Source organism: Panthera leo, chromosome C2 (genome assembly GCF_018350215.1).
Source record: "Panthera leo isolate Ple1 chromosome C2, P.leo_Ple1_pat1.1, whole genome shotgun sequence".
NCBI lineage: Eukaryota > Metazoa > Chordata > Mammalia > Carnivora > Felidae > Panthera > Panthera leo.
Window position 1 is genome coordinate 81788451 of NC_056687.1, and position 24769 is coordinate 81813219.

Sequence of the window (24769 nt, forward strand, 5' to 3'; positions counted from 1 at the left end):
CTTCAGGGCTAACTCAAGATCTCAAACCACCTTGAGAAAATTGTGAGGTTCGAGTTGGGATGCTGAAATAGATGTCCCCTTTTCCAATCAAGCTGTCATTGTTTCTCCAAGTGCTGTGTTATGAGAGGTTCTGAGGCTGTGTCCGGGCTGGGTGGGAACGAATATGGCGATCAAGAAATAACATCAGTCTTGGGTGTTAGGGTGGAGGTGGTAGGTGGCGGTATGTGATAGTATATTGGCTTCTGGTTTCGTGGAAAAACAAAACAGCAAACTGTACTGCAGAGCAAGGCAGGAATCCCTTGCATTCCAAGTATGTTCTATCCTAGAGAATTCGGTTCCAGGAAGTTCAAGTAGGAACATTTTACGAAAAGGGGGAACACTTGAGACAAAAAGTCATGGGGATAAAAAAGTAAATTAGGTGATCAGTGAGGATGCATTCACACGGAAAGGATGTGTCAGGGCTTCACAGTAGGGGAGGGCATTTAAAATTGGGTTGGTACCAGGAAAATTCCAAATCATCGTATCTATTACTTAGGATAAGAGGGAAGTTTAGCACAATGAGGCCCTGAAATATATGTCCAGTACCTAGTACGTCCTACAAAAAAATCCTTAATTCTAGAAGGATGGTTTGTTGATACTAAAGTTTTAAATATCTGAACTTCAAGTAGGCTATACCAAATCCTTTTTGAGTAGGAGCTCCCCCAATCTTGCAAACAGGTCTAAACTTCAGTGGCGGTAAGGTCTATTATGATTTCGAAGTGAATGTTGGCTTCTCAGTCCCTCTGCAAAGCAATTTTAATAGGAATTGTTACCAGAGGACATGATCTAGAAATAGATGAAAATCAGAACCAATGTTCATCTGCAACACAAATTAAAACTCGTTATCTTGCAGTCAGTCAAAAACAGATGCTAAATGAATGTGGACACTGATCCCAAGGGGGTTAAGCTTTCCATCAACAATGAAGCTTGAAATCACAGTCTTTTAAGGTTCCTTAAAGCATTGTGGCACAGTCCTCAGGACTGAAGGATCAGCTCTTCAATTTCCTGAGCTCTAAGATTCAGCACTCTTCAGAGGATGTGGAGCTGTTCTCCAAGAAACACACACAGATTCAAAATTGTCCTGGTTAGCTCAAGGCAGGCAGTGAAGGGCAAGGCTGGGATAGAGAAGGCATTTCTCTTTTTAACCTAGACTATTTTTAACCTAGACTTTTCTGAAGCCTCTCGTCACTTCTACTAAAAATAAATAAATAAATAAAAGGGTTCAATGTGGAGCTTTATTCAACTCTCAACAATACAGTGAATGACTCATGATTCAACACTGTCTACTACCCTAACATGCTTATAACAGTTAACCCAGATAGGTATATGGCATTATCATATTTGGGAATTCAAAAAACATCAAAGTTATGAGGTATCAGGTGTAGGTTTTCGAGGAAGACCATCACTGAAAGATGTAAGACAGAAGCTGACCCTCCTGTTTCCTTTTGCCACTACAGGTGGGCAAGAACTGGACGAGCTAAAGTGTGTTCTATGGTGGAGAGAAAGGGGACATAGACTTGTTCCCAGAAGAAATGAACCAGAGAGATTCATAGTTTAGTGTGGTCTGAAGTCTCAAGAGATGAACTCTCAGTTCCCAGAAGAAATGAACCAGAGAGATTCACAGTTGAGTGTGGTCTGAAGTCCAAGGATGGAAAATATGGCCTTTTAAGGTACTTTTCCGGCCCAATCACCCTCTAAGTGAGTAGGCCTCCTTCTAGAATGCCTCTAGTCTTATTACGGGATGACATCATAGCTAGGCATTTTATGTCAATGTCATGATATACATATTCTTTTTGTTTGCTTGTTTCTTTTTATGTTTCCCTGCTACTCCCAGCCAGGAGAAGTAAAAAGCTGGTACTATGGGACCTGGAAAGAAGGAGATGACAAACTGTGCTGCCTGCTCTTGAATCTGCCTAACCCATGGGCCCCGGGCAGCAACTCTCAGGTCGGCTCCTCCCAGGGGACTAAATAATTCTCTTTTTGCCTCTAATGTAGTCCCATGATTTTATTTCTTAAGAAACTTGAGAAAGTTTACAGCTTTTGAAGTATTTGTCCATCCACTCAGTCATCTGCCCACCCGGGAGCTTTCAGGATCAAGTCAAAGCCACAGTGCATCCACTGGCCTCCAGGGCAGAACCCGCATCCTCAGATGATTGTTGTTGCACACAGAAAATGAGGGAATACAACTAAGATGAATACCAGGGAGCTCCCAAATGGCAGTTCCATTTTCATTCCTTCATAAAAATCATAAAAACCCATAATTATTCATGGTTAGCAATAAACACAATCATTGTGCTACACTGTAAAGCCACACCTTCTGATCGACAGAAAATGAGAATGATAATTATTATAAAACAAAATAACAGTGATAATAATGCCATAACTTAAGATCTTTCATGTAGTCCAGCTACAGAATTTATACAAAATGGAATAATTTAATGCAAACAATACTGCTCTCTGTATAAGTTAAACATTTTCCTTCATCTTACCTAAGAGCTATAAATTATAGACACTAAATTTTAAATCAACGACTCAACATAAAGTGTAAACACATGGAGGGATCAGACAAGCAAAGGAAGTGCTCTAAATTCCCTCCACCTTTCCTTTTTGGCTGATGCAATCGGCGACCCCCAGCGGAGGGCAACGTTTTCAACTTTGCTGGAAATAGTTTAATACCTGTAATGTGTAAGTCTTTCCTAATGTCCAACGTGATGCAGTGTCAAAGAGTCAAGCCATGTTCTTCAGGTCTTGAGCCTAGAGAGGTTGTTTGACAGTAACCTATCTTGGAGACAGAGATGGAAACTAGGCCAACACCCGTTTTTATATAAAATTCTAGATAAAAATTTCCTTGAAGCTGAGGCATGATGAAATTCCTTGGGATGCTTTTCAAAGACTGTGACCCCAGAGACAAGCCAGGACCTCATGTCTTGGACAATGTAAAATCTCTCTAATTGCTGCTCAGCATCAGTTGTTCTTTCTATAAATTTCCAGATTCAATTATTCTAACTGCATTGATCCAAAGTGCAGTAAAATACACTTTACCAGTTGCATTTAACAAAAATGCTACTGTAATGTGGGAGGGGTTGACTTTTACAAGTTGCTTATGCTGCCTTTATCCTGATAGTGGTAGCCAGGCACTAAAGCTTCCCAGATAGAATGAGTTAATGAATAAAAACAAGGGGGTGGTTCGGGATTGGACTTTGGACAGACTCACACACACGCTAGCTGCCTTCAAAGTCTGTTCTGTTTGAATCAATATGACTCTAGTAGACAAGTAACCTGGTTCCACAGAGGGGTGATCTGATCTTCTTCACGTAGCTGAACTGAGACATTGTGAGAATGCGCTTTCACAAATTCCACATTTGCTTTTCTAATACTGTTGTAAATTTCCTTTTTCTCTTTTTGGCACCCCCTGCCTTTTTTCCCAAAGGAAGTGGTCAACAGGTGGAAAGGAAATAGGCTATACGAAAATGGCACTTGAGTCTGAAAAATCAACACATTGGTCAAGGTAACACATTTGTCAAGGTAATGACAATGACAGCATTAAAAAGGGAAGCATTTGTCAAAGACAAGGCTTGATGCTATCTGTAAGTCTCACTACCAAATGCTGCTTCAAGTTCTTAAAATGAAATCAGCTTCCAGATGTGTAGTTGTCTATTTTCCTCCTAGAGGAAGCACATGCCCTCAAGGACCTTGGGTGCAAGTATCTGGTCATCAGTCTCTTCTAGATCATTTCCATCACCCATGTGGGCAAGCTGGTTGAACTTAATGTGGTCTGTTCACAAGTTACCTGGAATTGCTTTTCTTTGTTTTCTAAAATAATCAGTATGTCTTGCTCTGGCTCTTCTTCGTCTCTTATGGCCAAAAGAACTGGTCCCCATTGTTCAAGTAGCAATAATATCTCCTGGCCCCACAAATTCCCAATGATGTTGCTCCTAAATTCCACTTCTTTCTTTTTTTTCTTTCTTCCTTTATTTCTCTCTCTCTTTTTGCAAGAAATTATTGTGTCTGTCTCTATATCATATATAGTTCACTCTTTACAGTACAAAGTGTTAAAATGTCAAACAAAAATAAATATCAATGTTACAGTAGCTAGAATATTCAATAAAATAGATCCCTGCCATTCTTGATTGAAATGTTCAGTGAGACTTAATTTCATTTGGATATTTTTTTCCAAGAGATTTGCGAAGTCTCATGTTCCTGTTATTGCAGCTCATTTCTAGGGGTAAGAAAGAGGGGGCAGCTCTCTTCCCAGACGAAAAAGCAGGGAGAGAGTGGGAAGAGTCTGGGGGTGGGATGGATCTGAAATGCCAGTATAGTCATGAGATCTTCAGGATGGGTTTTCTTTCATTACCAAGTAGCAGAGTTGTAGTGTTTATTGGTCCTGACTGTGGCATCAGAACACTCTCCATCTGAAGAGTCACAGTCCGATTCTTCAAACTGCATAGGATTCTGCAAAGTTGAGACAAAAGAAAACCTGAATTTGTTTGGGAAATCACTTAGTAAACATGTATGGAACACTTCCCAGAGGACAGGCACTGTGCTGGGTTGCTGGCTATGATACATGAGACCAGGTCCTGTCCTTGCAGGGCTTCTGGAGAGACAAGACATATAAACATGACATGGCCTTATATGTGGAATTTAAGAAACAAAACAGATGAACAAGGGGAAGGGAAGGAAAAATAAAATAAGATAAAAACAGAGAGGGAGGCAAACCATAAGAGGCTCTTAACGACAGAGAGCAAACTGAGGGTTGCTGGAGGGAGGTGGGTGAGGGATGGGCCAAATGGGGGATGGGCTCTAAAGAGGGCACTTGTTGGGATGAGCACTGGGTGTTGTATGTAAGAGATGAACCACTAAATTCTACTCCTGAAGTCAATACTAAACTACTATACTATATGTTAACTAACTGGAATTTAAGGAAAATCTTGGAAGAAAAAAAATGATGATGTCGATGATGATAGCAATTATAGCAATACCACCTCAGCCCCATTTACATAGTGTTCACTATGTGCCAGGCACTGCTGTAAGTGGTTTTCATCTAGGGAATTCATTTAATCCTCACAAGCACCCTAGGAGATAAGTGCTGTTAATCACTCCCATTTTACGGATAAGGAAACTGACCTACAGGGAGGTTAGTAGCTTGCCCAATGCTGTGGTCAGTCAGTAGAGAACTCAGGCTGGGACTGGCATCTAGGCAGTCAGATTCCACGTGTAAACTTACAACCACTCTGCTATCCTGCCTTCAAAGGCAGCACTGGACAGGCATTGAAGTGTTCCCTGTGCTATGAGAGCATCATCCAGGGGACATGGAGAGGGGAGGCTCATACCCTTAACCACAAGGGAGATGGGGTCAGGAGAAGGAGATGTTTGAGTTAAATCTTAGAAGAAAGGATGCCCGAGCAGTTCGATGTTTGTGCCTCATTTAGGAGAACTGCCTTTATTTCAGGGAGCTCTGTGGATCTCTGCACTTCTACTTACTTCCAGGAGGCAGTTGTTTTATCTTATACCCTAAATGACTTGAGTATGCTCTAAACCCAAAGAGCTACAGTGATCAGAGGAGAAGGCAGGAGAAGCCCCACCTCGTAGCCACGTTCCTCCGCACACAGCTTGCCCAGAGACATCTGCGTCTTCACGCGGCGCACGGCGCACTCCTTGTCAGAGAGCCCATCTGAATGCGAGGATATCTCAATGGGGATCTCTGGCGTCTGGGACAGCAGATCATCTAGCTTCTCCGCCAGGCGGTCTTCCAGTTTATCCGCTAACTCATCAGGACTGTTGGAGTGGTCGCTGGTATTTCCCTCCTCTCCATCAGACACAGAGAAATTCTCAGAGCTAAAGGTTGAATACGACTGGCAGCTGCTGATACAGCGATGGGGCCTAGAACCACAAAAAACCAGAGGACCTTAATCACAGGAACAGCTACTGTTCTTAGACCATAGCCTTGGTGAGAGGTTTTCTAGGTTCCTCCCTGCCCCCGAGGGAGACTCAAAACTCCAGGTGGATAGACACTATCATATTTTATAAGACCAGTGCTCTAACCCCTGAGCTATGGAGCCAACACTATTAAATTTTAAAGCAAACGAGAAGGAAATTTGCATTTCCTGTTCATTTGGTTTGTATGTTTATGTGGCTAAACAGTACACTCCACTGTTGATGGCTACTACTGGTCTTTGAGAAACTCAGCAGCTCTGATCACAGTTGTGTACACGCATGCATGGTATGGAAAAGTTCAAACTGAAATTCAGCTGCTTATACACAGACCTCCCAGATTCTTACAGGTAAACGAGTCTTGAGAGATTCTTTGGTCTAACTCATTTCTCAGGCCATAACACTAGAGCCAGACAAGGAAAGTGACTTGTTCCAGGCCACACCATCAGAGAAGGCAGAGCTGCAGCTTGGGCCGGGTCTACGCATACCCTGCTCAGTGTCATCCTCTACCAGCTGCATTTCCCACTGGGCATGGCGGCTGTGGAAGGCCACGTGTGTCCGTCCTGTCAGCCAACCCCCAGTGCAGATGAGCTTGGAAGGAACGTTCCCTCTGCAGCTATGGCCACTGCCTAGTCAGCTAATGACTGATTCCTGTTAACATGTGGGTTTAGCTCAGATGAGGCAAAATCTTCAGGGGGTGGGGAGCAGAGGGAGAATTTGCAAAAGTTCTTCAGTTTTTCCCCATTGTTTATAAGTAGCCTAGCAAATAAGAATGCTGTTAGTTCACTTTGGTTTCAAAAGAAAACAAATAATAAAAAGAAGACTGACTTTTTCCTCTGTCATTGTCAGATCTTTCTGTATCTCTTAGTACAAAGTGATTTTGATGGCATACGATCTGAGCCTCGCCAATGACAAGGTCAGGTGATAGGCTACAAGGCTGGGGGGATCAAGGACACCTGAAAAGAGCCTGTGGGAGAAGGAAATTAAAGTAGGACTTACACAACATCTCAAGGCTAGGAATCCAGAAAAGAGATAGGGAGCAAAATGTTATAAAAAGGAAAACCATGCAGTAAAAACATACATATAATTTGCATCATGGCCAACAAGAAAGGCGGGAAGCCATTAGGTGGGCTGAGTGTATGGTGTGTCATGGGAACAAAGCTGGGAGTCACGTAATTGTGATGTCGGTAGAGTGAGTTCAGAGAACGAAAAGACATTTTACTCAGATTCAATCTCACTGCATAGGAGAAACCAAGGAGGCAATAAGGCAGCAATAGCAATGTGGCAGGAATAGCTCAGGGGATGAGAACAGATTTCAATTCTTTGTACAGCGTTGGGACCCAGAATACAATTTACCAAAGGAATCCCTTGGTTTGCAGAGAATTCCTGTTTCTGGGCAGGTACACAAACCTTTCTGGCAGATTCTTAGAGCCATATTCTTCAAGAACAGAATGCCTAATTGCAGAAAAGGCTTTCTTGGAGGAAAACTACCTTCCCCACTCCTACATAAGGGCAGCTCTTTTCTAGAAGTAGGGGGATGTAGTACTTCTTTAATTTACAATGACTATTTCTGGCTAAGCACGAAGCTATTTTTAAGGCTGGGTTGAAGGAGGACTCAACCTAATTAATTATACTTAACTTGAGGCATAAAATCCAAGGCATGGAGAGTGCTATGGACTGAACTGTGTTCCCTCCCACCTCCACCCCAATTAGTATATTGAAGCCCTACCCCAGTGTGACTGAATCTGGAGATAGGCTCCTAGGAGATAATTAAGGTTAAATGAGATCATAAGTGCAGGTCCAAAATCCCACGGGACTGTGATCTTATAAGAGGAAGATATTTTCCCTTCCCTTCATTCCCTTCTCCACCTTCTCTGTCCCATACTCCCCCACCTCAACCCTGTAAGGACACAGCAATAAGGCTGCTGTCTGCAAGCTAGGAAGAGAGTCCTCACCAGGAACCTTGATCTGGGACTTCCCAGCCTCCAGAACCGTGAAAGATAAATTCCCATTGTTTAAGCCACCCAGCCTGTGGTATTTTGTTATAGCAGCCCAAGAGACTAATAAAAGGAGGTACACCAGAAACGAATGATATTATCCACAAAACAGCATGGCCATCTCTCATAAAATTCCCACTACATTCTCAAATGCACATTGAATCCATATTTATACTCCTCATCTTGAAGTTCCTAAGAAATGAATTCTGATGAACTAGAATCTGCTGTGCATAGCCATCCGCCAAAATGTGGCAATGGGAAAGGAAGAATTGTGAGTTCAAATCTCCCTACCAGGTGGTTGTTCGAAGGTGATCTGTGACTGAACAGGAGGTATGGCAAACTCAGGATTTTCCCCATTACAATGAAAGCAGTCACAGGTGTTTATTGGTTTTACCTCTGTCTTCGTGGAAATTCAACTTCACTATCTACTTCCCCTTCTTCTTCTTCTGAGGAGTCATCTCCACTCTGAGGAGAACAAGGGGAGAGTTTTACCTCAATCTGTCTCTGTCTCTCTCTCTCTCTCTCATACACACATACACACACACACTCCATATAAAAGATTTAATTATAATAAAAAGGCATTGAATAGTAGTTTGCTGAATGTCATCTTTAAACATATATAAACATATATTTATTCATTCAGCAACTTTTCCTCAGTGTCCATGATGACTGGGTCTGTGCTCTTTGCTGGAAGACACACAGACCTGAGTAAATGTGAGCCTTGCCCTCAGGTAGGTGAGGACTCCATGAGACTGTCCAAGGTGAGCGATGAGGAGGGGAAACTAGAGACAAGGTCTGGATTTGGCGGCAGCCTTATAATTATTGTTATTCATGGTTCCAGGCCCTGACACAGGGACTCCACCAAGAAGTGATCTTTCAATTCTTCAAAACCTAACAACTACTTTCCCCCTTTTATGTCACCAGTCACCTTTTCACTAATATTATAGTTACTATGCTTGTATCATTTGCACTACTAAGGCATACATTATTTGAGGGTCAGGCCATATCTTGTATTGTATTTCTCATTCCACCATGAATACCACACTGCATACACTGCACTAAACAGGTGCTCAGTACATTATTGAGCCCGCATGTTGGCCAGGATAAAGGAGCTCTGCTTGGGACATCTGAGGCCTTGTGATTGCTAGGGCTCTGAGGTTCATCTGGAAGTCTGGGTAAGTGTCCTGAGAAGATGATCTTCCTTCACAGGAAGAGTCCATTTCTCTTTGAGGACATAAGAACAGTCACACTTAAAATCAGCTGTCCTTACCCACAGAATCATGATGCACTGGATTACTATCACCCCTTGCGAGGTGGGTAACTGGGCCCAAGTAATCGTACCAAAGTTTGAGGATAATTTACTTTTAAAGTCAGGGTTTTTAAAAATTTTTTTAAAAATGTTTTTATTTATTTTGGAGACAGAGAGTGACAGAGCATAAGCGGGGAAGGGGAAGAGAGAGAGGGAGACACAGAATCTGAAGCAGGCTCCAGGCTCTGAGCTGTCAGCACAGAGCCTGATGTGGGGCTTGAACTCACAGACTGTGAGATCATGACCTGAGCTGAAGTCGGACGCTTAACCAACGGAGCCACCCAGGTGCCCCTTAAAGTCAGTTTTAATATCCATCACTCTTACCAATTTGTATTCTGATATGCCTTTTTGAGTAGTAAAGACAGGCATGGGGTTATACTGACTGCCGAGATGAGCATTTACCCTAGGTATACCTCGGAAGTGTATCCCGGTCGAGAGAAGTTGAACTGTCCTGTGGGAGTGCTGTTCCAGGGAGGCCAAATGTATGGGGTGTGTGTTTCCTGGCCCGTGGGCCCAAAGAATGCATCAAAATGGCATCAGAATGGCTCAAAGATACATGTTACTTAGGAGGGGACTGGGGTGACTGCTAAAGGGTGCGGGGTTTGTTTGTGGGATGATGAAAATATTCTAAAATTGGTTGTGGTGGTGACTGCATAGCTATGAATAAAAGCACTGAGTTGTACACTTAATAGGAGAGCTTTATGGTATGTAAATTATATCTCAATAAAGTTGTTACTGAAAAAAATACATGTTACTGGCCATATAGGGAGTAAGAGCACCCAAAACACAACTTAATCTCTGGGAATGCTTAGTCACTCGGGAGAAGCACTCGGGAGAAGAAATACAGTTCTGAGATAGTAGCCCTCAGCTTCAACTTCTTTTTTTAAAAATTGAAGTGTAATTAATTTTTATATAAGTTCCAGGTGTGTAACATAGTGATTCAACAAGTGCATATATTATGCTATGCTTGCCAAAACAAGTATAGTTATCATAGGTCACCTTACAAAGTTATTACAGTATTATTGACTATATTTCCTATGCTTTACTCTTCATCCCTTGTGACCTATTTATTTTATAACTGGAAGTCCGAACCTCTTAAACCCCTTTACCTATTTCACCCATTCCCCCACCCCCACCCCTTTGGCAACCACTAGTTCTCCACATTTATGAATCTATTTCTTCTTTGTTCATTTGTTTTGTTTTTTAGATTCCACACATAAGTGAATGATATGGTATCTGTCTCTTTATGTCTGACTTATTTCACTTAGCATAATACCCTTTAGGTCCATCCATGTTGTCACAAATGGCAAGATTTCATTCTTTTTTTATGTCTGAGTATATCCCATTGTATGTATGTATGAATATATGTATGTATGTATGTAAGTGTGTATGTGTGTGTGTGTGTGTGTATAAGTGCACACACACACACACACACACACACACACACACACACACACCATATCTTCTTTATCCATTCATCCATTGATGGACACTCAGGTTATTTCCGTATCTTGGCCATTGTAAACAATACTGCAATAAACACAAGGGTGCACATATTTTTTCTAATTAGTGCTTTCGTTTTCTTTGGGTAAATACCCAGAAGTGAAGTTACTAGGTCATAGGGTGGTTCTATTTTTAATATTTTGAGGAATCTCCATACTGTTTATCATAGTGGCTGCACGAGTTGACATTCCCACCAACACTGCACATGAGTTCCCTTTTTTCCACATCCTCTCCAACTTGTTATTTCTTATCTTCTTGATGCTAGTCATTCTTTTTTTATTTAATGTTTACTTATTTTTGAGAGAGAGACACACACACACACAGAGTGGGCGTGGGGGAGGGGCAGAAAAAAAGGGGATGACAGAATCTGAAGCAGTCTCCAGGCTTCCAGGCTTCATGTTGTCAGCATAGAGCCTGACATGGGGCTCGAACCCACAAACTGTGAGATCATGACCTGAGCTGAAGTCAGATGCTTAACCAACTGAGCCACCCAGGCATCCCTGATTCTAGTCATTCTGAATTATATGTCAACTTCTTTTAAATGTCTAGTTGACCAAAACAAGCTCATTTACATTTTAGACCCTTTCATTCCTTCACCTGAGCTCCTGCTGAATGTTGCTGAAGTGAAGCATTACTGAAGGACTGAGTGGGTATCTGCCCTGTGCTAAATACTTTTCATACATAATCTTATTTTTAACTCATTAGCAAAATGAGCTAACATTTTTGGAAGATTGTTATGTTCCAGGCCCTGTTCAAAATGCTTTATATGTATTAACCCATTTAATCCACATCAGCCAGTGAGGCAGGGGCCAGTATTTGCCCCATTTATAGACAAGGGCAGCATAGAGGTTCTAAATGTAAGAGCCTTGCTTTGAACTCATTTCTCTCTGGCTCCCAGGCTCATGCTGTTAACCACTATGGTAGACTGCCTCCAAGCTAATAAACCCTAGGCATCTAGTGGGTGAGGAGGAGAAGAACAGGTTTGAATGACAAAGAACTCGCTGGGTCATGATGGTTATTAATAAAGGCAGGGCTTTCCAAAATATACTGTTTTTCTTAATATTTTATTTTTTCTTAAGTAGGCTCCACAACTAACGTGGGACTTGAACTCATGACCCTAAGTTCAAGAGTCACATACATGCTCTACCAACTGAGCCAGGCAAACACTCCTCCAAAATATATTATGAAGAAGGCTAGTTCCATGGGATATTAATAGATGTTATTTTTAAAGCCATTATGGCCAACTAGGTGAGGAAAATGCTGGATTAAACAAGGTACAGTATGATTTTTTTTTTTTCCAGAGAGAGGGTACAAGTGAATGAGGGGCAGAGAGAGAGGGAGAGAGAAAGAATTCCATGAGGGGCAGAGAGGGAGGAAGAAGAGGGTGAGAGAGAGAAGCAGGGTTCAGCTGATGCAGGGTTCCAGCTTACCCGAAGTGGGACACATGCTCACCCAAAGCGGGGCTGGAGCTCACCGGATGTGGTGTTCAAACAGCTGAACTGTGAGATCATGACCTGAGCTGAAGCCCAATGCTTAACCGACTGAGCCACTCAGACGCCCCTGTATGATTTTTTTAAAGCCTAGGATTTGCTGATGTGCACAAGGAATCTCCAAGAGAGGACAGAGAATACTGTTTTTCAAACTTGTTTTATAATGGGACCCTTCCTTCTTGCAACATCCATCATGACTAGGCTAGGGTAGTTCTAGTTTTGATTACAGATCCCTGGTTATCTATTATCTATTATCTATTATCTATTATCCCTGGTTATCTATCTATAACTTATATATATTTGAACCAGTCCTCTGGGGTCAGTAGTTCCCAAAGTGTATTCTCTCTATCACTTAAGCAGTGTGGCAAGAGAGCATCTAAGCTAAAAAAAACCCTTCTGTTTATGCTTCTGCCATCTCATCCTTTTACAAAACGGACACGTGTTACACATGTTTTCCAATATGCACCACACGACAGGCTCTAACATTCCATGAAGGCCGTGGCACACACTGCTGTTGTCATTACGGCTTACCTTTTGCAGGGGCCTTGTGTTTCGAGGTAGCACTGGGGGGGTGACGTGATGAGGGATGCCAAGGGATGATGCAGACCTACAGCCTTTGAATTCATTTTCTTCCATTTTCTCAGAACCCTGGGCATTTTCCGAGAGGGGATTGTGTGCTGGTGACTTGAAAAGGTCGGGTCTCCTCCCCACTGGCTCAGCAGAGGGTATGTCTAAAGAACCACACCGTTCTGGCCTGCACTGGAGGCAGGGGTCATAAGGGTCAGCCTGACAACAGCCCCAGGGGCCAGCTGGGCCCTCGTCAGGCTCAGAACTTCTCCAGCAATCTGCCGCCATGGCTGTGGAGATGAGGTCAGGGCTAGAGCCAGGCATCTGTCTTTGAGCATGGTTGCTGAGTGGGCTCCGCAGGGCTGCTGCTGGGCCAAAATACCTCAGGTTGTTGGCGCAGGTTGCAATGTCCTGTCCGTGCATGTTGAGTCTGGGATGGTGACTCTGAGGCACGGCAGGAGGGCATTGTTGGTATTGCTGCTGCAGAGGATTATGGTGATGGGAAGAAGGGTACTGGGATTGAGCTTGGTGTACATAAGTGGGATGGGGTGAATTTTCTTGCACTGGCTGGTTTTTCAAGATTGCTGCAAAGTCACTATGGCTGCCTCTGCTATTCCCTCGGCGGTGGCGGGGTTTGCTCCGATATCGGCTCTTGCTGCTTGAGGTGGACATTTTGGGACTTCCAGACAAAGGGGACGCGGCGGGAGCCACCTCCATACTGGGGATACCTTCAGATCTCAACAGATCTGGCCTGGGAGAAAACAAAAGGTTGAGTTTTAAACGTATGAAAATACACATTCAAGTTAGGGGAAATGTAACCCAAACCTTAAGATACACACACACCCTGTGATACAGCAGTCACGTAGGCAGGGATTTATCCAGTGGAGACAACAGATGTGCATGAAGATGTGTGTCTGAAGATGTTATGTTATACCATAGTTTAAAACACCAGAAAATTAGAAGCAACTTAGATGTTCACCCATAGAGGATTTCCTTTATTCCTTTTGGATATTATTCTGTGCCTCACTAGCTAAGGTGCTCAATCCCTTTAAATTCTAATTCTACCCTATAGGCTTCTTAATCTCTTCCTTATAATCTCATCTATCAGCCTGGTGTCAATATGCCAAAGCATAGGCATGGGTTTGCCCATGATCAGAAATCTGTCTGATGATGGATCTAGATAGATCCCACAAAAGATCACAAATCACAGGGGTCTGATACAAGAGAAGGAAACCTCAGATTAATTAGGCAAGAGGCTAAGCTTAAGGATCTTGGTTTAGACATGGTCTCCTGGGTCTGGGACTATGTCCATCCATCTCTGTATGGGAGGGGCATTAGCAGGGAGCCCTGCTCACACTCAGTACTCAAAAATGTTTAAGGAAGACTGAGAAAGGGGTGGAGCCAGAGGAAGGGGAAACAGTACGGAGCCTAGGAGGTTGAACAGACCCAGCAAGAGAAGGGCCAGCGAGGAGTGACCTGGCATTGTCCTGGCTCCTTACGGGAGGAGGTCCTCTCACAGTCCTGTTTTCAAGTGCTGTCTGGGCTGGTCATGTAGGTCATGTGCAAGAGGAAGCCAGAGCTTGAAGGTAAACCTCACACACACTGATTCCAGGGTGCACAGGTAAACAATAGCTGGTTTCTGATTGATGAATGGGTATGGGCAGAGACTTGAGGATATCAGGTAGGACCACTACATCCTTCCTTCTTTGGGACCAGATAGACACAAATCAGCAAATTACAGAGCAGGAAGACCCAAACTTTTTTTAAACAACAGAATCTTTTTCTTAAATGAATTATGAAAAATTCAGTATATAAAATAGATATAGTAAGAGAACAGACTGGTAGTTTCCAGATATGGGGAGTAGGAGAAGATGGGTGAAATGGGTGAAGAGCATCCAAAAGGTACAAACTTCTGGTTATAAAATATATAAGTCCTGTGGATGTAATGTACAGCATGGAGACTATAGTTAATGATACAGTTGATCTTTGAATAACAGGCACGGTCAAAAATCCAAGCATAACTTTTGACTCCAGAAAACTTAATAATAGCCTGCTGTTGACCAGATGTCTTACTGATAAGATAAATAGTGGATTCATACATATGTTGTATATTATATGTATTATATACTGTATTTTTAAAGTGAGCTAGGGAAAAGAAAATGTTAAGAAAATCATAAGAGAAAATACATATACCGGACTGTGCTGCAAAACATTCATATATAAGTGCATCTGTTGGAAACCATGTTGTTCAATCGTCAGCTGTTTCAAATATTGCATATTTGAAAGTCTCTAAGAGGTCTTGAAAGTTATTATCACAAGAAAAAAATGTATTTATTTATTTAAAAAAAATTTTTTTTAATGTTTATTTTTGAGAGAGACACACACACACACACACACAGTGCAAGTGGAGGAGGGGCAGAGAGAGAGGAAGACACAGAATCCGAAGCAGGCTTCAGGCTCTGAGCTGTCAGCACAGAGCCCTACGCGGGACTCGAACCCACAAACTGTGAGATCACGACCCGAGCCGAAGTCAGACACTTAACTGATTGAGTCACTCACGTGCCCCCAAAATGTAATTATTTATGCTGAATTATTTATGCAGATGAATGGATCACATAACTAGAGTTCTGTGATAATTATTTCAAAATATATACATGTTTATTGAATTGTTACATTGTACACTTGAAACTAATATGATGTTTTATGTCAAGTATATCTCCCGCCCCGCCCTACCCCGCCAGATATAGTGGAACAGTTGAAGAGGGGTGGCAGAGTAGAACCCCCTCCCAGGGCTCCCCCTCCTCATCTTCTCTACTTCTGCAGTAATCCCTGACACCTCTATGCGGGCCCAGGGGTGTCTCAGACGTTGCTTGAAAACCACAGATACAGTCCCGTCTTCACCTTATGTGAGGAGGAATCCAAAGCCCAAGTGTCTCATGGTCTCACAGTGCATTACTGGCAAAATCCAGACAAGAAGTTTCTCCTAATTTCCAGTCTGGCTTATCAGAGATTCAGAGGACAAGCTTAAAGGTACCTACAAATCACTTGGGGCTTATTAAAATGGTTGAATAGGTCAGGTCTGGGGCCTAAGAGTCTGCATTTCTAATAATGTGAGCACACGAGCAGGGGAGGGCTGAGAGAGAGAGGCAAAGAGCGAATCCCAAGTAGGCTCTGTGCTGACAGTGCAGAGCATGACACGGGGCTCGATCCATGAACTGTGAGATCATGACCTGAGCTGAGAAATCAGGAGTTGGATGCTCAACCGACTGAGCCACCCAGGCGCCCCAAGAGCTAACACACTCTCAGATGATGCTGAACTGAGGACTGCATTTGAATAGCTAGGGCTCACCGGAAATTAGTAGGTATCAGGTTGTAGGAGATGGGTTTTTCTTCTTTCTCAGGAGGACGGTTCAAGGCTCATCTTAGAACAGAAGTTCCAGGTAACACTGGTATATAATAATGTGGGCAGGGTATTGTGCTGCTATAAGCGTCTTCCTGCCTCAGATTCATGGTTCTGTCGTCACCTGGCCAAATTGTGCCAGAGAAAGTATGTGAATTGAGGAGGTCCTGGGGCTTTTACTGAGGCAAGAGAGCCATCCAAGGCCCAGTTATGGGTATCTACTTACACAGTGATTGGCCAGGGTGGGACCTAAAAGAGAGCTGAGGTAGAAGTGTCCCGGGGCACTGGGTGGCTCAGTTGGTTAGGTGACCAGCTTCGGCTCAGGTCATGATCTCACAGTTTGTGAGTTTGAGCCCCGTGTCGGGCTCTGTGCTAATAGCTCAGAGCCTGGAGCCTGCTTCAGATTCTGTGTCTCCCTCTCTCTCTACCCCTCCCCTGCTCACACTGTGTCTCTCTCTGCCTCTCAATAATAAGTAAACGTTAAAAAAAATTAATAAGTGTCCTAAGTCAGGTGAAGCCTGCTTTTATTGAACCTAGCAGTACAAACATCACAGAATAACAATGATACAGCACTTCACCATTTACAAAGCACTTTATAATGTATAAGACACTTGTTTCCTATGATTCATTTTCCAATATTCATTTTACAGATAATGGCACTGAGGGATCCTAGAGGTTAATTGGCTTGTATCCATCACAAAATAGGTTAAATGCCAGGACTGATAACTCAAACCCCCGTCTTTTGACACTAAGGAATAGCTCTTCCCCATTCCAAGCTTCTCTTTATTTTGAGGTGTTTGGACTATTGTACTGGATTATACTTACTTGTGATAGGCTTAGTGGATCCATACTTGAACTCTGATTCTCTTCTTTTTAATCCCCAACTGAACCCAGACTGACACACCATAGATGGTGGATGGTTTTTCCTCCCTGATCTCCTCAAGGGTCACTGGGCTTCTAACTTAATCATTGGATTGTCCAAATAATCTGAAACTGAAATCCTCCAGGGGCAAGTAGAACTCTTTGCAGCTCAAATACCTGTTCCAGGTTGCCTTCCTGGATGAGTTCAGTTAGCTTGGAGACTAAGCATCTGCTGATGATGGCAAACTCTTCCAAACATATTCCTCATAGCCAAAATTAAAAGTAAACGTGAGCTCATACTATTTTCTCCTCCAAAGCTCTTAGTTTTATCTGTAGCAGAATGGAGGGAGGAGCCAGAAGGTGAACTCTGTCCCTGATTAATACAGCAAAACAAAGAGGTGTTGGGATCTGCAGAGGTTTTGCCAGGTGCCATCTGCAAACAGTTTCTCAGAACTGACTAGAAGGTGGTCAGGGGTGGTAAGTAAAGGCAAAATTGGAATTAATCCATGTAGTTACTCCTTAGTAGTTTAGATTTCTATTAGTCATGCTATGGTAGAATGGCCACCATTCTTAAAGCCTTAAAATACATTTTTGGTTTTAATTTTGTCCTTACTTTGATCCTTACTGCATTGTTCTCAAGTCTCACCATTGGGACTATACGCCAGGTTTAGGGACATTTCTCTCCTCTACATTACTTGGCTGGAACGGAGTCCACTCTCCATTATTTGGGAGGAATGGAGATCTAGCAGAGCCTGATAATAAAACAACTGACTAGAAGAGCATTCTAAGATTAAACTAATACAAGGAAAATGTGCTGTAATTAGTGGAAAGGGCAATCTTTTAAAAAATTATTCAAAAACTAATTTTTAGTACCTATGGTTTATAATTTTATCTTAAAAATTTTTTTTAACATTTATTCATTTTTGAGAAATAGAGTGTGAGTGGGGAGGGGCAGAGAGCAAAGGAGATACAGAATCCAAAGCAAGCTCCAGGCTCTGAGCCGTCAGCACAGAGCCCGACGTGGGGCTCAAACTCACAGACCATGAGATCATGGCCTGAGCCGAAGTCGGACGCTTATCTGACTGAGGTACCCAGGCACTCTTCACATTTATCTTTTTAAACTTCACAGAAGTCCCATGCAGGAGTAGAAATGACCGGACCCACACGGTTTGGTATAGGTAATTATCAAAGCCCCTCCTTTTGTTTTTGGTGGTAGATTTATAGACACTTACTACATTATTAAAAAGAACTCAATGAATAAATAAAAGTGGGACATACATGGACCAATGTTGCATAAAACAAGAATTATGATGAACCCAATTCTGTGTGCTACGGGTCAAAAAAAGAAAAAGAAATCTCATGTGTGATCGTTATACCATTTTACCTATGGGGTTGACAGAGGTCAAGTGACATGACCCACATCATGCAGTTTATCAGAGGCAGAGCTGGGATTTGAATCTAGGTCTGTCTGGCCCCCAGTGCTTTTTCTTTTCACTATTCCATGCTAAGTCAATAAACATCTCTGTCCTCAGACAGTAAAAACTAGACTCCTAGAGTTTGTGACGCATTCTCTCACTTTCCCATCCTGTTTTATCTAGAGCCAAGCGTGCCAATGATGAGCTACGGAGTGGACACACCAACCATGATGTGATAATGTATTTTTAGGGAGATATTTTCCCATTTCTCTGAATACCAGGTTGGGACAGTGTCTCACCGTTTGGTCTGCATCCCTGATTTATGAGGCGCACCTTTCCTCTTCATGAGTTTCTCCATGGCGTTGGGGTGGATTATTGGACGGACGGGGTGTCGTTTGTAAGTTCCAGGGTACTTCTTTTCTACTGCTTGCTCACGCCTGCAGAACGAAAGGAAAAGCCACATCTCAGTCACTGCAGACAGATGGGCAGAATGTTTTCACAGGCTAATTCCACTCACAGATGCCGGGCACACTTAACAGATATATGCTCTTTGAATTACAAGGTTACTATTCAGGTTAAAAAGGGGAGAAAAGATACGAAATTCAACGAATGTGACTTAACTGTGCTCTTCTACTCTCAGGTGGACTCAGGGGCTGACCTTCCCTCCCCCAACACACCTCATGGGAGACACAATGTGATGGTAGATGACCTACTTATTTTCGGTTGCTGTTTTGGTCAGGACCAGCGGGTTTTCTTGCCCTTGTCAAGAATACCTTAAACCACTTTCATCAGCCACCTTACTTCCCTGGGGGGGCAAAAAGCTCCCACTCATCCACACCAAGCTTTTCTAGAAAGGAGGACTCTTTCTTGGGGTCATTCAATAGGGTGAAGTTGCAAATGGCTATCAAGTGCCCATTTCTCTACGACGAGCTCTGCAGCAGCTCCACCCAACTGAAACTTCTTCAGGGGAAGAGACCTGCACACAGCACGTCCCTTAGGGAATGTTGGGTAATTGAATAAAGTATTTGCTATTTTTAGTTTTGAGTAGTAGCAGTGTGGAGGAGCAGTACATTTCTGCTGATTGGTAGACCCAACTCAGTAAGGACAGACAGAAGTCTGGATACATACTTAATGAGCTCCTTCTCCCGCATTTCCAGCTGCAGCATGATGGCACTCAGTTCCATGTATAAATTATTAGCCCGCTCAAGTTTTCTCTCATAGTGTTCACGAATATCCAAAGCATGCCTATCAAAGAAAATACAGCATCAGCAAAGCTGGCTACCTTGGGGGAGAACAAAGAATCACACTAGTGAAATAAGAACCAGGATGGTTTATCTCAAAAACATGGGTGTGGGGCGCCTGAGTGGCTTAGTTGGTTAGGCATCTGACTTCAGCTCAGGTCATGATCTTGCGGTTCACAGGTTTGAGCCCTGTGTTGGGCTCTGCGCTGACAGCTCGGAGTCTGGAGCCTGCTTCAGATTCTGTGTCTCCCTCTCTCTCTGCCCCTTCCTGGCTCGCACTCTGTCTCTCTCTCAAAAATAAACATTAAAAAAAAAAGCATTGGTCTGAGTGTCATCTAAATTTAAGGATGCCCTTTTTGATGTAATGACTCTGACAAGTTGGAGTGGGGGATGGGAAACCCAAGCTTTCACTTGGTTTATCCTTAGGGGTCACATCGAGCTATACAGAATAGCCAGGAGGGCCACAGATAAAATCTGAATGTGATTTGTGTATAATTTGTAGCCTTTGTGCAGTGTTGATGGTATCTTAATAAGAATACTATATGTTAATGGGAATATGCAATCAAGGCTGACCCCATGACCTTGCACTTATCTGTGGTACAGATCTTGCCTAATACAGTGGCTATCTATGATTGTGTCTTGTACCTCTTCATTGATCATAAGCACCTTGAGACCAGGCGCTATGTCTTATAAAGTGCTGCCTTCCAGGTCACCTAGGACAGGCACTGAATGAAGAAAGAGCATTGCTCCAAGAGTGTTTGCTGCAGAGATATAATAAAGGAGGATAACAAGATTGCAAGGAGAAGACAGAACAGCAGTATAAAGGACAGCTAACTTTTAAAGAGAATTAACAGTAAGTAGCACAGGTGAAAGGTGTGTACGAGGCAAAATGGTGATTCACAAGGAGAGTTCCTGCCAGTATCTGAAGATCTAGGGACAAGAAGAGATGGGAAGGACAGAGCGGCAGACCTGAGCTCTTCTCTGCGCCTCCGAATCAGTTCTTCATCTAATCGGTGTATACAGGTTCCCTCACTTTTGATCTTCTCAAAGTGTTTTTTCACCTCTTCTCTCCATTCAGCCTGGGTAGGACAAATTAGACTTTGTTAATAGTCTAGGAGTGTTAATCCCTGATAGAACCATGGGGTCATGTGCAAGATTTTTTTTCCCTGAATGCTTTTACTGAAGAGACTTAACAAATAAATGTTCAATAACTATTAGTTGATTACAGCAAAATACCTCATGCTCTGCTATCTGCACCCCCCACCCCACACACCATGACCTTATTTTCTGTATTTAGTCCAACATGTGATGCTGTCTCTTTTTCCAGTTTTCTTGTAATACTGGCCACCAGAAATATCACAGCTGGCATACTAGCCATCACCCCTGGAATAAGAGCTCAGTTTTAAGTGAAGATGGTGGCTGAGGTGACCTGGTTAGAAACAAAGGCTCTGATAACCCTCTGTATAAGTATATGCTAGTGAGAATATGATGATGTTTACAATTGGCTCCAGAAGTCCTCTTAGGTTCTGTTTATGAAAATACCTTGAAAAAATATTGGTAGAAGACCCAAGGGGAAGGAACAAGAGGAGTTGGGAATAAAAATATAGGAAATTATACAGGAATTTGGGTGTGAGGGAAAGAACAGGAAAGGAGAAAGAGTATGGCTAAACTATTTAATAGTTGGACAAAATTTTTAGAATGGGGATAAATGTCTAATATGTGAGTTCAATTGTTCAAAATGTGAGCCCTTTCCAATTTCCTAAACCGTTAGTAAAGTCTCTGACATTCACCTTGACTTTGGATGAGTGTTTTTGTTTTTTTAGACATCAAGGAAAGGTGCTGAACTTCACGTTTGGGTCAATGACAGGACAAAGATAGAGAAACAACCACAAGATGGCAGGGATGGGGCCCCAAAATTTTAGAAAGGTAGAGCCAGAGGGACCAGGAAATTATAAATTTCCCAGGAATTCACAGAAGCGTTAGGACACGGGACTTTCCACAGAGCATGGAATTCCAAGCCCATTTTATCTAAATTTTAGGGAATAGAAAAACCTCTGCTGCAATATAGTCTACAGGCAATTTCTAGAAAAGAGCTAAAAGAGATATTTCCTCAAATTACATATAAACTACAATCCCCAAGAAGCTAATGAGACTAAGATAATTTCCAGTAAAGGCTAGACATATAACTAAATGCCTCTAATTACATATTCTTCCTCTGGAGCTATTCTATTACTTTTAGATTCATGTTTAAAATTATTTCTCTAGATCATGGAAGAAGTTATGCTTAAGTAATTGTGAAATTCCAGAAGGTTTCTCCCCAAATTTGCTATTTCTCATTTAGTTTTTAGAGGAAATCATATCATACGTATTTAAAAAGTGATCATCCTGCTAATCTATTTATAATACGCTAGACCTTCCTGTATCTCTCTATATATGTTGACTGACCATTGGAGAAAGATTTCTGTCAGTCAGCTGACTTTTGGGCACCAAACCTGCCGAACAACGTCATCAGAAAGTCAAGGTCATCAGAAAGTCAGATCCAGAATGCACTGCCCATTGTTTGGTAACAGTCTTTGACAGTATCTAAGCAATAAATGCAGGTTTGGTTGAGCTCCTAAAGTAATGCTGTTCTGTCAATCATCAGATCAAAGTCTGAAGTAAAAAGAATATCTGAGCCTCAAGAAGCCTAAGATCGGGGTGCCTGGGTGGCTCAGTTGGTTAAGCGTCTGACGTCAGGTCAGGTCATGATCTCACGGTTTATGAGTTCGAGCCTCACGTTGGGCTCTGTGCTGACAGCTCTGAGCCTAGAGCCTGCTTTGGATTCTGTGTCTCCCTCTCTCTCTCTGCCCTTCCCCCCACTTGCACTCTGTCTCTCTCTCTCTCTCTCTCTCTCTCTCAAAAATAAACACTAAAAAAAAATTAAAAAAAAAAAAAGAAGCCTAAGATTGACAATCAAGAGATGTTAGACCAAAAAAGGATAAGGGAGCTGGCCAGGTCTGGGCCTTAAAGTGTCCTCTTTTGTGCAAAAATATATCAGTAGATCCTAGTACAATACCTAAAAAGAAGGGACCAGGAAAAGAAACATCTCCCTCTGGTGGTCAGGAATCAGATGTCACAGAATAGATTTTTTTTTTTTTTTTTTTTTTTTTTCCCATTTCTTGAGGAAATAAACCCTTTTGAAGATTGGAACCTGTTAAAAAGGAGATTTCCAAAAAGAAGTACCCCCTTCCCTATGAAGACGGAACAAGATATATGGGAAAACACCAGTACTGATTAATCATATATTTTCCCAGCAGGTATAGTGTTACTGGTAGATGTTAATTTTGGACTTTCACCACATTTGCTTAGAATCTTTACATTATAGGAGTTCCAATTTGCACTTAATCTTCAGTGCAGACATGTCTGGGTATATCTGAAAAAATGGAAGGTGGGTAGGCCTGAAACCAATTTGTAAAGACTGAGGTGCCTCGGAGAGAACATATGGCATGAGAGAAGGAGGAATCCTACATGAACCTGACCTATAACAAAGCCACGATAAGAGTGGAGAAGCATTTCCCATTGTTTCATTAAAATGCCTGTAAAACACTGGGCCATAAACAGCACTGCTCTGTTACCTTTAACAAAGTGTAACTCACCAGAGAAAGGAAGAGGTCATTGTGTAAATAGAACAATATGCAGCTTTGGAATCTTGAGAATTCCAAGCTTCAGTTACAGCAGGAAATGGCAGCACTCAGTGGGTGATGGCAGTGCCTTAAAGATACGGCAGCACCCAATAGATGCCAGCTGGGGACTACGGTCTTGTGGCAGAAAACAATGCTAACCCATAAAGTAATATCTAGCAGATACTAGGCAGGAGACTACTGTGTCTGGCCATTCAGTGGAAAGCAGAGCAGATGTTACAATGTATGAAGTTACTGAGATCCCCACTCTTTACTGGGGATTCCCCCAAAATGCACTGGGGGGCAGTGAAGGGAGGGAACACGAGGTGCTTCACAAGGTATTCTTGCATAAGCAGGTAAGGGAAAAATCTAGTGACACCTAGGTTATTACCATTAATGGGATCCTTTAAAAAATTTTTTTAGTTCTTTTTAAAAAAATGTTTATTTTTGAGAGAGAGAGAGAGTACAAGCAGGGCAAGGGCAGAGAGAGAGGTGGGGTACAGAGAATCCAAAGCAGGCTCTGCTGACAGCAGAGAGCCTGACGTGGGGCTTTGAACTTAAGAACCACAAGACAGTGACCTGAGCTGAAGTTGGATACTTAACCAACTGAGCCACCCAGGCACCCCAACTGGATCCTTTTAATGTCCCGGATAAGGCCTGGGAAAGGTCACAACATTTAAAAGGTTTTTGTCTTCTCCAGCCTTCCAGTTATTCAATCAGTAGATTGAATATGTAAATTCATAGAGACAGAAAGTACAACAGAGATTACCAGGGGCGAGGGGAGGAGGGAATGGGAAGTTATTGCTTAATGGGATGATGAAAACTTTTGGAAATTGTGGTGACAGTTTCACAATGTTGTAAATTTAATGAATGCCACTGAACTGTACACTTCAAAATGGGTAAAGTGGCAATTTTTGTATTATATGTATTTTACCACAGATTTTAAAGAGGAAAAAAAGAAGTTGAGCCAGCTCCAGCCTAGCTGAAGGAAGAGAGAAGCAGGACCGTAGGAGGCTAAGTGGCTGGAAACCATAGATTCTGAGTCAGAAAAGACTTAGAGGTCATCAAGGACAACCCTTTACTGGCACATGAATCCCCTTTACTGCCTTCCCAGGTAAGTAAGTGCCCAGCCTCTGCCCAAGTACCTACTTGCTCATGAAATAGCTCTTTTTTTTTTTTTTAAGTTTAAAAAATTTATTTAAGTAATCTCTACATTCCATGAGGGGCTCGAACTCATGATCCCAAGATAAAGTATTGTATGCTGTTCCAGCTGAGCCAGCCAGGCACCCCGTGATGAGATTACTCTTGAGGAGCACAGTCTGTCTCTATAATGAGCTTGGTGTATGCAACTCCCAGC

The 24769-nt window shown here is 42.5% G+C and overlaps 1 protein-coding gene across 8 annotated transcripts in view; it reads right to left on the reverse strand.

The window, feature by feature from the left end:
* Positions 1 to 353: 353 nt before the first annotated feature.
* The window catches only part of MAP3K13 (mitogen-activated protein kinase kinase kinase 13), a 170754-nt gene continuing 146338 nt past the window's right edge, over positions 354 to 24769 (reverse strand). For 7 of the 8 annotated variants that reach the window (XM_042903685.1, XM_042903684.1, XM_042903682.1 and 4 more), the window contains 8 exons: positions 20723 to 20832; positions 19641 to 19757; positions 18812 to 18949; positions 12801 to 13587; positions 8362 to 8432; positions 5622 to 5919; positions 4394 to 4491; positions 354 to 2273 (listed from right to left, as the gene is read on the reverse strand). In XM_042903685.1, coding sequence (XP_042759619.1) covers positions 2138 to 2273; positions 4394 to 4491; positions 5622 to 5919; positions 8362 to 8432; positions 12801 to 13587; positions 18812 to 18949; positions 19641 to 19757; positions 20723 to 20832 — 1755 coding nt within the window. In that variant the 3' untranslated portion in view covers positions 354 to 2137. Of the gene's footprint in view, positions 2274 to 2715; positions 4492 to 5621; positions 5920 to 8361; positions 8433 to 12800; positions 13588 to 18811; positions 18950 to 19640; positions 19758 to 20722; positions 20833 to 24769 lie in introns of all 8 variants that reach the window. The other variant, XR_006193180.1, reaches the window with a different exon arrangement.